The 15666-nt window shown below is 34.2% G+C and overlaps 1 protein-coding gene across 2 annotated transcripts; it reads right to left on the bottom strand.

Moving 5' to 3' along the window:
* Positions 1 to 4831: 4831 nt before the first annotated feature.
* LOC142340792 (guanine nucleotide-binding protein subunit gamma-e-like) lies at positions 4832 to 10884 on the bottom strand. Of its 2 annotated transcripts, none has more exons than XM_075391508.1 (3): positions 10033 to 10884; positions 5869 to 6033; positions 4832 to 5310 (listed from the first exon to the last, which is right to left on the bottom strand). In XM_075391508.1, exons 2-3 carry the CDS (start codon positions 5976 to 5978, stop codon positions 5205 to 5207), a joined length of 216 nt encoding a protein of 71 aa, XP_075247623.1. In that variant the 5' UTR covers positions 5979 to 6033; positions 10033 to 10884; the 3' UTR covers positions 4832 to 5204. The 2 variants fall into 2 exon arrangements, with proteins under 2 accessions (XP_075247623.1, XP_075247632.1); XM_075391517.1 differs by lacking the exon at positions 10033 to 10884 and adding an exon at positions 9492 to 9514.
* Positions 10885 to 15666: the final 4782 nt, after the last annotated feature.

Here is a 15666-nt window from a genome sequence, read left to right on the forward strand (position 1 = left end):
TTTTTTTGATAGTTTTAATAAACAATATTTAGATCATATAGTTTATTTGAAGTTCCATTGTCCAAAAGAGGGTGATAAGTAGGGGCAATCAAAAACTTGTGACTGACTAGATTTATAGGCAAATGTTTGAATTTATTTACAAACCCCTATAATTATTATAAAGTTTCTGCAAAGTTCGTATTGATAGATGCTGCTAAAGATGACGATCCTTGCACTCAAGATAGTTTTTTTCATAATTTTACCCTTCTAATCTTGGGGTCACCACATCTAATTGCTTAAACTCCAATGCACTTTTTTCATATCCATAATAAATTTCCACTAGAGAGAGATTCAATGGAACCAAAACCCTTTTGACACATTTTGCCCTTATGACTTATTTGCCCTAATGCATCAAAAATGATTGCAAAAATTGAAATTTTATGTTTACCCCGATAAAAATACTTTAAACAAGCTTTTAATACAGAAATAGTTTTCACAAAACTTGCATGCAACAGTAAATGTTCAAAAGTAAATTTTTATAAAAAGTGAATCTAGCGGAGTTCGATGAAAAGTTCTCCATGAATTAACTAGATTCATTTACTTCAAACAAAAACCATCAGATATTGCTTAAAAGACTAAACATATTCATCACAAAAGATTCTCAAATTTGAAGAAGCCACACGATTAATAGGAATCTGAGATAGAGTTTTTTTTATTGAATTTTAAAATCTGATTTTTTTCCTTAAAGTAATTTGATGGAAAATTATGGGATATAGGATAAGGGATGGTTTTGTAATTCAGTTTAATGTTTTTCGGGAAAACAAATAAAAGTCTCCAGCAATTTTATTGTAAATTGTAAGAGTCAAATTTAAGCATCCAACGAAGCAGTTATTAGTTCTCCAGCAATTTTGCTTACTTTGGTAGAAATTTGGTTTTATACTGCTTGCTGCACATTACATAGAAAAATCTCTTCCTGTACTAAAAAACTAACCGTGTTCTTTTTTGTCATTAACCAAAGACGTAAAGTAAGGTTCTAGGTCATTTTTGTCATTGTGCAGACTCAAAACTATGCATTTTTGGAAACATGACTATAGAATCAGCTTTTTGAGCAAAATTTGGAACTGATATGCAAAACCCTGTTGATTATGCTTGTAAAAATTGGGTTGTTGTAATGTAATTCAATGCTGTAATAAGTCTAAGAAACATTTATGGGCCAATTGTTGAATTCAATGTTTCAACAATTCATAGATCAAAGACGAACAAATTTGATTCAAGTATATCTCTAATTCCGGCAAATTCTTGCAGTGCTTATGAAAAATGATTAGGGAGATTAAAAACTGTACGCTTTTTTCCTCTAACTTTTCCTCATTCATCGTAATTAATTCTAATACTGATTACTTAACTGTCACATAAAAAAGAAATGTAGATAGATATTTTTAGCAGAATGATGGCTATTTCTGTTTTCAAGGCTTTCTCAAGCCTGGACTTCTTCTACATTGCAGCTTTAATTTTTTGATGAATCTGTTATTTGATCCCTCTTATTCTATCTGCGGTATTTTTAAACTTTTATTCAATCCCTTATCATCAATCTGATGTTATTAGAAAAACGTAATTGATGTTAAATTATTTGATGCCAAATTGGGTGTAATTAGAAATACTTAAAAAAACTTGACTCCCAATTCCCCGCACACTGGTGTAGTTTCCCGGAAATTTCCCAAACGCTGGTTTAGTTTTAATCATAAACTGATTCGGCGAAATTGCTTACTAAAGTATGAGTGGACTGATCTTGCCAGTTTTTAGATTTGGAACGTGTTGAAACAAGTCAAAAATTGGCTTGCAAAGACAATTTACCCAGGTTTTTAATCGTTTTTGGCATTGTGCCGACTCAAAACTATGCAAACATTTTTGAAAACTGAATACAGAAACAATACATTTTGAACAAAACTTGGACCTGGTTTGAAATTCCTGTTACGTCTGTTTCCTGAATTGCGTTGTTATAAGGGAATTCAATGGTGTAATGAGGCTAAGAATTATTTATGTGCCAAATACTGAATTGAAAGTTGCGACAATTCATGTAACAAATACGAACAAATATGATTCAAGTATATATTGAATTCTGGCAAATTCTTGCAATGCTTGTGGAAATTGATTTGTGAGATTAAGAGTTGTACGCTTTTCTCCTGTAACTTTTCGTCATTCACAGTAATTAATTCTAATACTGATTACTTAACTGTCGCATAAAAAAAATTAGATACCTATTTTTAGCAGAATGATGGCTATTTTTGTTTTCAAGGCTTTCTCAGGCCTGAACTTCTTCTACATTGCAGCTTTAATTTTTTGATAAATCTGTTATTTGACACCACGTATTCCATCTGCGATTTTTTTACTTTTATTCAATCTCTTATCTTCAATATGAAGTTATTAGAAAAAGGTAATTTATGTCAAATTATTTGATGTCAAATTGGGTGTAATTAGAAATACCTAAAAGAGACTTGACTTCCATTTCCCCGCGCACTGGTGTAGTTTCCCGGAAACTTCCCGGTTGGTTTAGTTTTAATTGAAAACTGATTCATCGAAATGGCTAATCGTGACTTAGTAAAGTATCTCTGGTCTGATTTTGCCAGTTTTTAGACTTGGAACGTCTTGAAACAAGTCTTATGTCTTGGCCAGGCTTGGGTCAAATATTGAGCGTTTTTGGTGTTGTTTTCCTTTTGTAGTGAATTGTCGTCAAAACTCTCCAAAGTGAAAAAGAATAAACGGCGAGCACTTCCACAAATTTTATTTGATCGATGATGAAAAAAAAGTATTGACATCACATAAACTGTACCAGTAGAGGCAACTAATTTCTGACCATTTAGAAAACAGTTTACAAAGACCTATTTGCCCTAATACATCAAAATGGATTGCAAAAATTTGGAATTTTACCCTTACCCCGATATGAATACTTTAAACAAGAGTTTAAGAAATAATACAGAAACAGGTTTCACAATTGCATGCAACAGTAAATTTTCAGAATCCTTTGTCAAAATTAAATTTAAGGGAGCATGATGAAAATGTCTGCATGAATTATCAAGATTCTTGTACTTCAAATTAAATCCATCAGATATTGCTGAAAAGACTAAACATATTCGTCACCAAAAGGATCTCAATTTTGAAGAAGACGAACGATTAATAAGGATCAACTGGAATTTTTCTTTGAATTTGAAGAATTGATTTTTTTCCTCAAAGTCTTTTTATTGACAAATATGGGATGCAGGGTAAGGGATGGTTTTGTAATTCAGCTTAAGGTTTTTCGGAAAATCAAATGAAAGTCTCCACCATTTTTAGTGTATATTGTGAGAGTCAGATTTAAGCATCGAACGAAGAAACCAGTATTTCTCCATTAATTTTGCTACCTTTGTTAAAAATTTGGTTCCATACTGCTGTCGCAACATTACATAAAAAACCTCTGCCTGTTCTCAAAAACTTACTGTGTTCTTTTTTCGTCATTAACCAGAATTGTGCAACAATTGGCCTGACCTGCAAAGACACTTTACCAAGGTTTTCAATCGTTTTTGGCATTGTATAGACTCACAACTATGCAAGTTTTGTTTTGGTTTAGTTTTAATCGAAAACTGATTCGGCGAAAATGCTAATCGTGACTTAGTAAAGTATCAGCGTTCTGATTTTACCAGTTTTTAGACCTGGTTCGTCTTGAAACAAGTCTTAAGTCTTGGCCGGTCTTGGGTCAAGTCTTGAGCATTTTTTAATGTTGTTTTCTTCTTTTTGAGGTGAATTGTCGTGAAAACTCTCCAAAAAGAAAAAAAGAGTAAACGGCGAGCACTTCCACAAATTTTATTTGATCGGTGATGAAAAAATTTTGATATCACACAAACTGTACCAGTAGTGGCAACAAAATTCTGACCATTTAGAAAACAGTTCATTTCCGAATGAACATAAGGACATTTTAAAATGTTAGACGCTCATATCAGAGATAGCTTGTTCAAATTAATAATTTCTTGTAAAAAATTCTTACCAGTTTTAGTTTTAGCTAATTTTGAATTGCAATATTTATTAATAATATCTTCTGAAAATTCTGTTTTGCTTACTAACTGCGCAAAAATCAACTGCGCAAAAATCGTGATCAAGATTTGATCCAAGATTTAAGATTTGTCAGGTCATGGCAAAAATTTGGCTTAGACTTGAAAAGTCTCATGATTTGAAAAAAAAATTAATCAGTTCTGATTTGTTAACTAAAGAGGTGTGTTTGACTTTTCTCTGGGAAGTTCTGGTCAAGACTTTAAAATCGTTTTGGGATGGTGGAAGTTTGATTTTGGATGTAGCTTGCTGCGAATTAGATAGATTAATAAAATAGAATTATTTGAAAGTTTTCCTGCTCTCAAAAAACAGCGGTGGTTATTTTTGGTCAGGAGTCGGAATGGTAACAATTTGATTTGAGAGCACGTTTGAAGACTTGTAGCTCTTATCAGCATTGTGTCGACGTATACATGACAATTTGACAATTTACCGAATGTCCTAAATTCAAATTAATTGCATTTGACAATTTTGCTCAATAGTCCGATTACAAATAAGAGATTGGCATTCAGGTAATAATTTAGCGGATGATTTCATCTCATTTCTATTATTTCATATCAAGGCCCAAGGGCCTCTTGGGCATTAATGTGGTCCGCCAGGTATGGCCAATGGAATAGCGTTACAATTAAAACTTGGTGATACTTGACTACATTATCTCACTTATTATCCTAAACAGACTTTCTGATAATTTGACAATAGGGTGAAATATTGGGTATTTTGACCTGACATCTGTGTAGACACAAAGATATACTAACTTATTGAAATCTGTGATAAAAACTGAGATGATTTTTATTTATTGAATATTGGGAAGAAATATATAAAATTAAATAGATTAGTTAACTGTATTCAGAGGGAAACATCATTGCATATATACGAAAGGGAAAATAATTTTGTTAACTAATCGAGATAGTACTTTTTAAAACTAAAATCACTGCATTGGTCATAAATCAATTGGCATGCGTTCGTTTTATAATTCAGTATGGTAAACCATAGGTCTCATGATACCCTTTGGTCGCCTGGGGCGGCTAAATTATTATTTACAAAACTCACATCAGTGATATATTATAAAATTAGACCCAGTTTGAACGTATGAAAGAGCGAATAAGAGTTCTCGCGCAACCACAGACATTGATTTCCAATTCGCTATGGCGCTAGAGGACTAGACATTTGCCCTTCTCTACCCATGGGTTCTGTTTGTTGTCGATACCTCCAATGAAGGGGTCCGACAACTCGTTGTCTTGCACATATTTCACCAAGCTGCAACATATTTAGTACACTGTTTATCTTAAGCATTCTGTAATTCAGAGCCAGATTTGAGAAAAAACTGACATCGAAGACTGACAGATTTGAAAAAAAAACTAGCCATAATTTAAATTCGATTTGTTGCACATTTTAGATGATCATTCCATTTACTTAATGCAAGCATTGAATGGTTTCCTTTGAATGGACTTGGTTTGCTCATAATTAAGCGAGCTAACCCAGTTCGAAAAAAAAGTTTTCTGATATTTATAGTTTGGACAATATGTGCTTTCAGGATGGTCTGTAGATGATGAATCTTGAACGAGCACCTCTGAATGGGCAATCATCCCAGACTATTTTTGGAACACATTAAAATATTGCAGAAGTTGTACCAAACGAAGATCGACTGCTCTGCCTGAAAAACGTCTGCCTTCCCTCTAAAATTTTTGCGTGTGAGATCACATTAAAAATCGTGCGGTGACGTTCAACATTTTATTATGGTGTTCAACCTGGGAGTATTAAAATGGGTTGTCAACCTTATGACCGAATACTTCGAGATGTTGAGTGATTACTTACTCTGGTATGGTGATAGAGCAGGGTGTCCTCTCTATCCTTGCCTGGTACTGCAGGTTCTTCACACTCTGCTTCAGGGCATCCTTCTGTTCCTCGCTCTTTGCACTGCTCATTCTGAATCAAATAATGTTTCCTTCTCTTTGCAACTCAAAACTATGCCGCTAGAAGCTGAAACAAGCAATAGATTCAATGACTATCAAGTCTGCATAACTGTCCAGGATTTGTCCTCAATTTATGTTTAAAACAATTGGATCTTTTCCGTTTGTGCCCCCCCCCGTACGTTATGCTCCCCTCAGTTACAGAGCTTGAACCATTACATAGTAAATCATCATGTAATCATGTAACAATATAGCACGTGCGTCAGTGGGTGGGGGGTGCAAATAATGTGCACTAAGCCGGGGGGGGGGGCACAAACGGAAAAGATCCAAACAATTATGTATAGAAAAGTCAACGACAATCAAGTCTCAATTTATGTAAAGATAAATTAATGTTTCTCAAATTGAAAAAAAAAATACCACAATTGCGTTTATTTCAATTATCACTCTCTGGAAGTAACTGACAGGCGCAGCTAAAAAATTAAACATATATTTAAAGAGACCATTAGTGTATCATTGTTAACATAAATTAAGATTTTTAAGCCTTAAGATATAAATAAGAATGAACTGATCAAGTATTAGTATTCTAATATAAATTGAAATAAATTTAGAATTGACAATACAAGAAATACATTCAAGAGTAGATAAGAACAAAAAAATACCTTGGAAAACACTAAGAGCAAAGAGACTGCAGAGTTCCAGAGTTTAACTATCTGTTTTATTCGAATACTTCATGGATATTTTTTCCCTTATGTATATAATAGGCGGTCAAGCAGCTGAGTTTTTCATCTGTATACTCCTGGAAAAACAAGTCCAATCAAATAGGAAGAAACCTATTTTTTCTCCCGACAGCTTGCGTCTTATAAATGCTCGAACGAGCTTATTTACATTCAACTACGATAAACCCGCATCATTTTCTTTTCAATAATATTAAAAATACTTGCTACTTTACTGGCTAGAAATTTCCCTGAAAAAAACAAAAAATGCTTTTAACTGCTATTCTTGATGTTATTGAAAAGGGTACCGAATCGTTTAAAAGACAAAAAAAAAACAGATAACTCAGGGGCTAGGAAAAACTAATTCCCATTGCCCCAACCATGCCAGACAAAATTGCTCACAGAACGAAAAAAACTAACAAAAGCCATCAGAAACAAAAAAGACTGGCATTCCCTAAAGCAATCCGTTATAAAGATAATCAAGGACAATCAAGGTATATAATTTTCGGCTGGTTTGCGTCAACTGGCTGTTTTGTTAGAGGATATGTGAGCAATGAAAGAGAAAACAACTTTCCAACCGGTACGGTACATCTTTTTAAAACTTGCTGAAATTGAATGTCGTTGAAACTTTGTTCTATTAACTTGGTGGAGTTTTCGGATATTCTAATTTTGACTTTCAGCAAAAAATTAATAACTTTTGACTTATTTGTGCTCAATTGAAATTTCTATGTTCAAATCTTTAGAATCAACTAATAATATTTTGATTTGCACTGAAATTTGTTTAGGGTCTGCTTGATTAAAGAGTTCTTTAATAGACAGAAACACTGTTTTTTCCTTTTTGGTAAACACAGTCAAAATAATTCTTGTATTCCTTTCGTCAACTTTTCGACATCTTTTTTAGAAGTTTATATAATTTGGCATATATATGGCTTGTACGTGGGGTATAAAATGGGGATGAAGGTTTCAGGTGCTGCATTAAATTTTTCTATCCGAACACATGTTGCCCGTGAAATTTGTGCAGAAGTCCAGTGCGAGTTTTATTTTTTTTTTTGTTTTTTTTCTAAAGCGATATTCTACAAATTACATTCCTAAGAATTCCTAATAATATTTTTTTAGAAATTAAAACGGTTGAACGATGTCTATTAGTGCCGGATCTTAATCAAATTTTTGAAAAGCACACTTTCCAAAATTCTTTGTATGCCGCTGATTGAACAACCAGAAACTAACTGATGACTTTTTCGCGCCTTTTGCTCAACAGCTTGAAGACAAATACAAAAAAAAACAATACAAAAATTCAGTGCAGTTTGTTTTTTTGGGAGTTTTGAAAATTATGAATTGCCTGCTGTTTATTTTTTATTAAAAATAGTTGCATAACGGAACAAAGTTTTTTCCAAAATTTTAACTCTTTCAACCTAATTTAACAACTTCTGATCATTGTAACAAATAAAAAAGGACTGTTGTTTTTGACACCTGAAAAGTTAAGGTTTTAAATTTTAGTTTTCAATGTAAAACTCAGTAATGCAGGGGCTCGGTTACCTGTATTTGGACTCCCTTGAACTATCAAAGACATTGTAATCAAATATCTTCCTTAAAATTTGTCAGATAGCTTAACTTTAACTGTTCGAAAATTTTTCCTCAAAATCTCTGGTGCTATTAGAATTTGAAAAAAAAATCTAACAACTAAACCAAATGGTACCTAAAACAACTGAAAATGATCTTTGAGAAACTATAGTAGCAGAAAAGCAAATTTTTAATTCAATTTTTTCACATTTAAAAATGAAATTATCACAATAATGATTTTAATGGTATAGACATCTAACCGCTTTTTTCCAAATTACTCAAGGAATGAATCAAAAAAGCACAGTTTGATGCCAAATGAGCCTTTACAAAAAAGAGTTTGTAAAATTAGTAACTATGGCAAAAAATTATAGAGGGTGAAACAGCATTTTCTATGAAAAAAGCCATTAGTTTCGAAAAAACTTCAATATAAAAAAACTGAAACAACAACGTGCATCTATATTTTTTGGTTTAGAGAGAGACAGTGAGCAAGAAAATCTCATCACCCAAGTTAAACACGAATCTTTGCTGATTATAGGAAGCAACAATAGGATGAAGTTAGGATAAAATAGGATACAAAATTATATCCGCTGTATAGACACAGCAATATTAGTCCATAATTTGAAAAGTACTCGAAAGTATTTATTTGGTCTCTGATAGAATTACTCTGAGAGATATGAATTTTCATCTGTTTGCCAGGATAGTGTGACAATTTTTGATGAGACATTCGAGGGAATAAGATTTATTTCAGAAAAATTACACGTTTATACGTTAATTATCTAAATTGGTAAAAGATAAAAAGGGATTCATTGCGTCTTTTCAGAGAACGATAAAAACAGTTCGGTTGACCTCGTTTTTATACCGAATTTTTGATATTTTTTCTTCGAGAGTTTTTCTTGAGTTTTTCATCGATTTCACTTTTATGCAGCTCGAAAATTGCCGATTGCGCGAAAAGGGCAGAAAAAAAGATGGGTCGCTACGAAATTTGTCATCAATTAAATTTTGAGCGTCAAAGAATTAAAACTTATGTCGGATATTTTGTCATTTTTTTGTTTAAGGACAGTTATCACTAATTTTGAAAAAGGGACCGCGCTGACTTTTCAGGGAGTTCATTCTTAACAGATAGCGAACAAAACTTAATACATGCTATACAACGAATTGACTTAGGAGTAGCGGCGAAAGAATTTAGAAACAAACTAACTTAGGTGCACAATTGCTAGATTGGACTTTATTTAATTCAGACACAAAGCAAACTCACCTTAGTTAGAATACGACAGTGTAGAAAATGATTCAGGCTAAAATGGTGATCAAATATTTAGATTGTAATAACTTACTTCTAAACTGTAAGCTTTCACTAATTTAGCCGCAAAATCCGGAATAACTTTTTACACGCACTAAAACACTGCATGATCATATCACAATTTTATGAAAGCGGTGAAATTATTATATGTGTTTTGCTAATTTTTGTTCGGAACAATGTTCTAAGATTCTGCAACAATTTTAATGGTCTGAGACTGCGAAACGATCAGAACTTCGTCGTGCGTTCAAAATTACATCGTATGAAAGAATTGAACAATGGACGAACGTCTGAGCATGAATACACGAAAGTTGGGTGCACACCCGAAATCATAAGAGAACTTAATTTTTGTTATTGAAACTTAACATTATTCCTGAAACTTAAATTTTGAACTTTCAGGATCGTTTATTAAGCACAATGACTCAACAATTGCCGACATAATTAACAAAAACCACTAAATTTAGCACTAGTAAAGAACAAAAAAGGCGGACTTCATTCTTACCTTAGCGTTTTTCTTCAGCCGTTCCTTTCAGCTTGTCACAAAGAGTGTAAGTAGCTATGTGCACTTGAAATTTCCTCTTCTAAGGGGCTATCCCGTTCCTGTTAATGTGTATGTGTGATTCTTGTGTATCCGTGTGCCTGTGTGAATATTCTACCCTGCGTGTGAATAGATTGGTGTATGTATAAATGTGGCTGCGTTTCCCTGGTGAACAAATCCAATCGATTCTGAATAAATCTTCTCCACTAAAATAGCTCCCAGTTTTTCCTTGCTCCCTTTCCTGAAATTCGTGCGCTCGCCTGTTTTTTGTACGTAATACGCGTCTGCACTATTCGCTTATGTGTGTGTATGAAAGTGAACGCAAATTCGTTCAATTCGTCTATACTCTTTAAATTTCTCGCTTGGGCTTTAAATTTTATATGTATGTCTATATGGCGATATTGCTTCCTGGCAGTGAAAACGGGGAAAGCTTTGCCCGGGTTTTATTTCCACACACTCGCACGCTCGGCAGTGTAAAGTTGCCCAAAATACTATACACACAGTAACTAGGAACTAATAATTTAACCACCACGCAACGAGGTATATAACAACGCAACACCGAGAAAAATGGAAAGAGCTAGACTCTTTATTGTGTACCTTTCGTAACTAAAAGTAGAAAAATGGAATACAGCGAAAAAGGAATGAGCACGCAGGATATTTAAATTCTGTCGTATATACCTGAGCACGTGTGCGTATATGTTGTCTGAGAGTATGGAATAAACGTGAACAAAAAGTGGGAAAATAAGAAGGGGCCGTTCGCGTTTTCCTCTTTTAGTAGGGATATTGTAATATACTGCAAATAGTAGCTATATACTAAAGGCTATGTTCCAATTTCAAAACGTGCGTGCTCGTATAACAGCTACTTATTTGTTCAGCAGATTTAGAGAAACGGTTTCCTGTGTGTACTACTTAAAAAGAGGCATTAGGAGCTAAACTAAGCAGCTAGTACGGCAGCAGCGATATTTCCCAGTAAATACAACTAGCGGTACACACTCATGTGGCAATTGTGTTGTTTTTGTGCAAATACTGTGTTGTCTCAACATGCATGAAAGATATTGGAACTGAAAAAAATGAGGAAAACAAATAAAGAGGAAAACTCCATATAGAATAGATGCGTACGAACGTGCATTTATATCAGTCTTATCCGATGTCTTTTTTTCTAGTTCTGTTTTTTGTGTATGCGCACGCAAACATTTAGTTTATTTCAAGAGATTAAAAAACGAGCATGCACTAAATAAATATGAGCGAGTCGTAAACTGTGTCCTCTACAGGAATAAGTGAAAATAGCACAAATTTGAGTTTCCTTGTGTCAATCCGGAATCGAATCATCAGAAACTCAGGAATCAAAGATTATTAGAACTTGATCGGAAAATTAATCCGACCCGGGGTGAAGTTTCTTTGACTTCATAAAAGAATTGATTTCATACTGTCCATACTTGATTTCTTAGTGCGATCCTAGTGTGAAACCAAATAATTATCGATGATCCTATGATATTAGAATATAATAAAACTACATGCCCTCTGACTACCTCATACTGGAAGTTTTTGTATCAGTCAATGTTCTACGTACCACATATGAACTTGTATGATTTCCAGGAACTTTTGTGATTTATACAATTTTTCGGCTTTCAGAATTTTTGTTTGATTTTTGAATGAGTTCCAAGAAATCATATATGATCTTGGTATGACATCTTGGTATGGTAAGCAATCACACAGACTTAGTATGATCCACGTAGGATGATTACTACTAAGAATCAATCACTTAGTATGATTGCTAAGAATCATGAACCACCTCCCGGGTTGAATTTTTCCGCCCATAAAAATGTCAGATTAGGGCTGCAATAAGAGATTTTTTATGAACTAGAGTGAGAGTGTGAAAATAAATGAACATCGACTCTTACATCTTTTTGGTGTGTCAAGGCGGGTAAAAAAAATGCAAGAATCTGTGGGTAATTTCTCCATTACCACCAAACCCTTACATCATTTTACCCCTCTTGGCAGACAAAAAGACATACGAGTAGGGGGTTAAACTATCTTTTACCCCCTCACTCTTACATCAACTCACGCCCCTGGCAACCCATTGCAGCTCAATAAGATAAACGAGTTTTTAGGGCATTTTCCTTTAAAAAATCTTCCCATTGCGGCCCCACTCTTACATCATTATACCCGCATGGCAGCCCCACTCTTAGAACATTTAAACCTCTCTCAATAAGTTACCCCCTCACTCTTATATCTTTTCCTCCTCTTGGAAGCACTAGTCTTACATTGTTTTTAGCCCCATACTCGGCGACTGACAATCTCGAGCCCAAATTTTTAGTACGATCAGGCGTTTTGGCCTCTTCTTTAGAACATCAAACCATGCCCAATTCACGGAGGGCCATCCATTTGAAAAACATTCGTTGGAACTACCAACTCTCAATAAATTACCCCTCACTCTTAGATCAATTTATTCCCCTTGGCATACTTAATCCATACACAATTTTGACCCTCTGCATTTTGCCCAACCAGACCAGATTACCCTGTCACACGATTCACCCCTCATAGACAAGTTACCCCACCCTCTCACAACAAAACTGAGAACTTTAGGGAAAACATTTGACCCCAGCCTGTTTAAAATCTAGAAAATATGTATGATGAGTGACCCGGGAACCTAATCAAGATGCTCGATTTGACATTAGATTTCAATGAAATGGTTGTGGTGATACACGGCTCACGAAAAATGATTACCACATAACAAACGTTCACTTGGCAATTTTCCAATTCCAGATTCACAATATTTCAAAATACAAAAAAGTCATAACCCAACTCATTCCCTTCGATCTGTTCGTTCAATAATCCGATGGCAAATTACAGTTGCCATTGCAGGCGTATTTTACTATACTGAAATGGAAAATTTAATCCATGTTGAGTTGTGATAATTTTAATATCAGGTATCACCCACGGCTGAACTTGGCCATGGCCGGCGATGCGCGGCCAAATGAACTATTATAACCCAGGATGGGGTGTGCGACCCAAGCCAACCGAGATCTGACCAAATTGGGTCACGCATTGGGGGTAAACCCCAAGCCAACCGAGATCTGACCAAATTGGGTCGCGCATTGGGGGTAAACCGCAACCGCTCCAAAGAGTCTGTCCTGGGTCAGCACTATCTACGATCGGGGCAGTCCGATCAGCACTCCATCCAGAGTTTTCACGGTATGATAAGAACAGTACCTAAGGTCTGGACAGTGTGATCAGAGCCAGTGCATAGAATAGTTAGCCTGATTCTGACGTGGCTTAGGGTCAGGAAAGTTGTGTGGTATGGTTTGAGAACTTTCCAGGATTTGCAAAGTCTGATCAGAAACAATATTTAACCGAGACAACTTAAAATGCACTAGTAATTTTACTTTGCTGCACTTTAAGTTATCTCATTTAGATATTATCATTTTTATTATGGTAGATTGTTATTCTGATAATTTCAATAATAGGGTATAATAATGGCTGTAAATTGTCGTTATGTCTCTTCAGCTTTAATGCATTTGTTATTTCTCCATGACGCTCTCACTATTATTCAATTGTGAATTTGGTACAATAACATGGCAGAAATAAGTACTTTAACACGTAAAGCGAAAAAAGTGTTCTATAATCCCTTCTATCTCGTCATACTTAAGAAAAAGGACACTGACAAAAAACTATTTGGTCAACCAATCCAACTTGTGCGAGGATTTGTCAACAATTGTTATTGTGCGAGGCATTGTTATTAAGTTAACACCGGCTCTGAGCTTAAAATGTTTAATATCTAAAATAATTTTTTGAAAACGTCAGTGAAAGCTCGAATTAAAGTGGTGATTTAATCAAGCTGTGTTTGCAAAGGGAGTGGAAAATTGAGAAGGCATTAGTTGTGATAAGTTGAGTGAGAAATTGGTATTTGAGCAAATTTTTGGTATATGAAAACAAACTTCTTTTATTCACATGCGACAACTTGAGTTGTGTTTGCAGTTTTTCTTCTCTTTATTACTAATAGAATGATACATATGTGTTATACTTTCGACCATTTGCAAAAATTTGAATTCATCAGCGGACAGATAATGCCTTTTATGACTTTAACGCTACTTTTGTCACAAAGTTATAGCAATTAAAAAACTTTTCATTAATATTTTTGTTGTCTTATCACTTAAAATCATTAATGACGGGTTCAATTAGTTGCTAGTGAAGCATAAATTAAACTAATTATTGCTTCAAAATCATGGCTAGAGGTTTTCACAACGCTATTCTTTTCTTAAAAATTTACTATTGAGTTTTCAATCTTTGCAAGCATTTTCTGTATCTTAGATATTTTATCCTTCAATATCATTAGGAATCGGTCTTATAGGTTGTTAATAAGTTTTGTTTCGATTAATACCATTGTTTCAGTTCAAAACTAATGCTTTCTATGAATTCGACACTAGTTGTTTTCAGGAAACAATATCACGTTTTTGAGGTTTGCCATTTTTTGTCTTATCTCTTGGTTTCATTAGAAGAAGCTCTTCTCTAATGATAGGAATGACTAAATTATTTGAATGAATTGTTTCAGTTCATAGTTTTTTCATTATATGACTCGAAATAAACTGTTGCATTCAAAAAAACTTTAAGAATTCGTTGAATTTTGCAATTATTTGTTGTACTGATTGCGGTCTTATCGACTAATGTTTTCAATGACAGATCTCGTCGGCTGTCAATTTGGATGAAATTAAACGCAATAGTTGTTTCAATACGTTTTTTCCGTGACTTTTATGTTATTAGTTTTTGAAGCAATAGGTGGGAACCCTTGATTTCATGCGAAATTTGTGCCTTTATCTGAACATTTACAAACAAGATTGACAGGTTTCGTCGGTTGCTAAAGAAGAATGATTGCTGGCGCCACTTCAAATCAGCTACAAAAGCCATCAGATAGCAAATAAAAAGTTTGAAACTGAAAAAACTTAGAATTTGTCAAAACTCAAAAATGGTCAAAATTGAAAATTTTTACGAGTTGGCACAGAAAGTATGTACACCCCCCCCCCGATTTTTGGAAGGTAAAACCCGAGCAACCCGAGGTTACGGCAGATGGTTAGGGTTACCTCTAAGCTATTCATGGACCCAACGAACGTTATTGCATCAGACCCACAAGTGTGGCTATTCGCACTTAAATGGTGCAAAATTGGCAATTTTTCAATATTTTGTTATTTATTGTTAAATTTCTTAAGTTGCTTGTTTTATGATACTCTAGGTGACCATTAAAGGTCAAATACCGTAGATTCGAGGCATTCACAGCCACGTAATAACCATCGGTGCTTATGTCAACAAAATTAAATATTGCAGTAATTTGACATTTACTATGTAAACAATGACCTAAATCATTTTCTTGATTAAACAATCAGAAACAAGAAGCAATGATGTTACAAATGATAAATATTTCATTATTTAATTTAAACCAGTTGTTTGATTAGTGAAAGCATATTGTATTTAGAACGGATAGAAACTGTTATACAGAGCAGTTGGCTCTCAGATTGACTAAAATTTGATTCTTTAACAACTTTAGTCTTTTTTGCTAAGTTTTGCTAAATCTTAAGATCTCTAAGTTAGTTGAGCTTACTTAAC

The sequence above is a fragment of the Convolutriloba macropyga genome, chromosome 1 (assembly GCF_964194025.1).
Source record: "Convolutriloba macropyga chromosome 1, txConMacr16.3, whole genome shotgun sequence".
Lineage (NCBI taxonomy): Eukaryota > Metazoa > Xenacoelomorpha > Acoela > Convolutidae > Convolutriloba > Convolutriloba macropyga.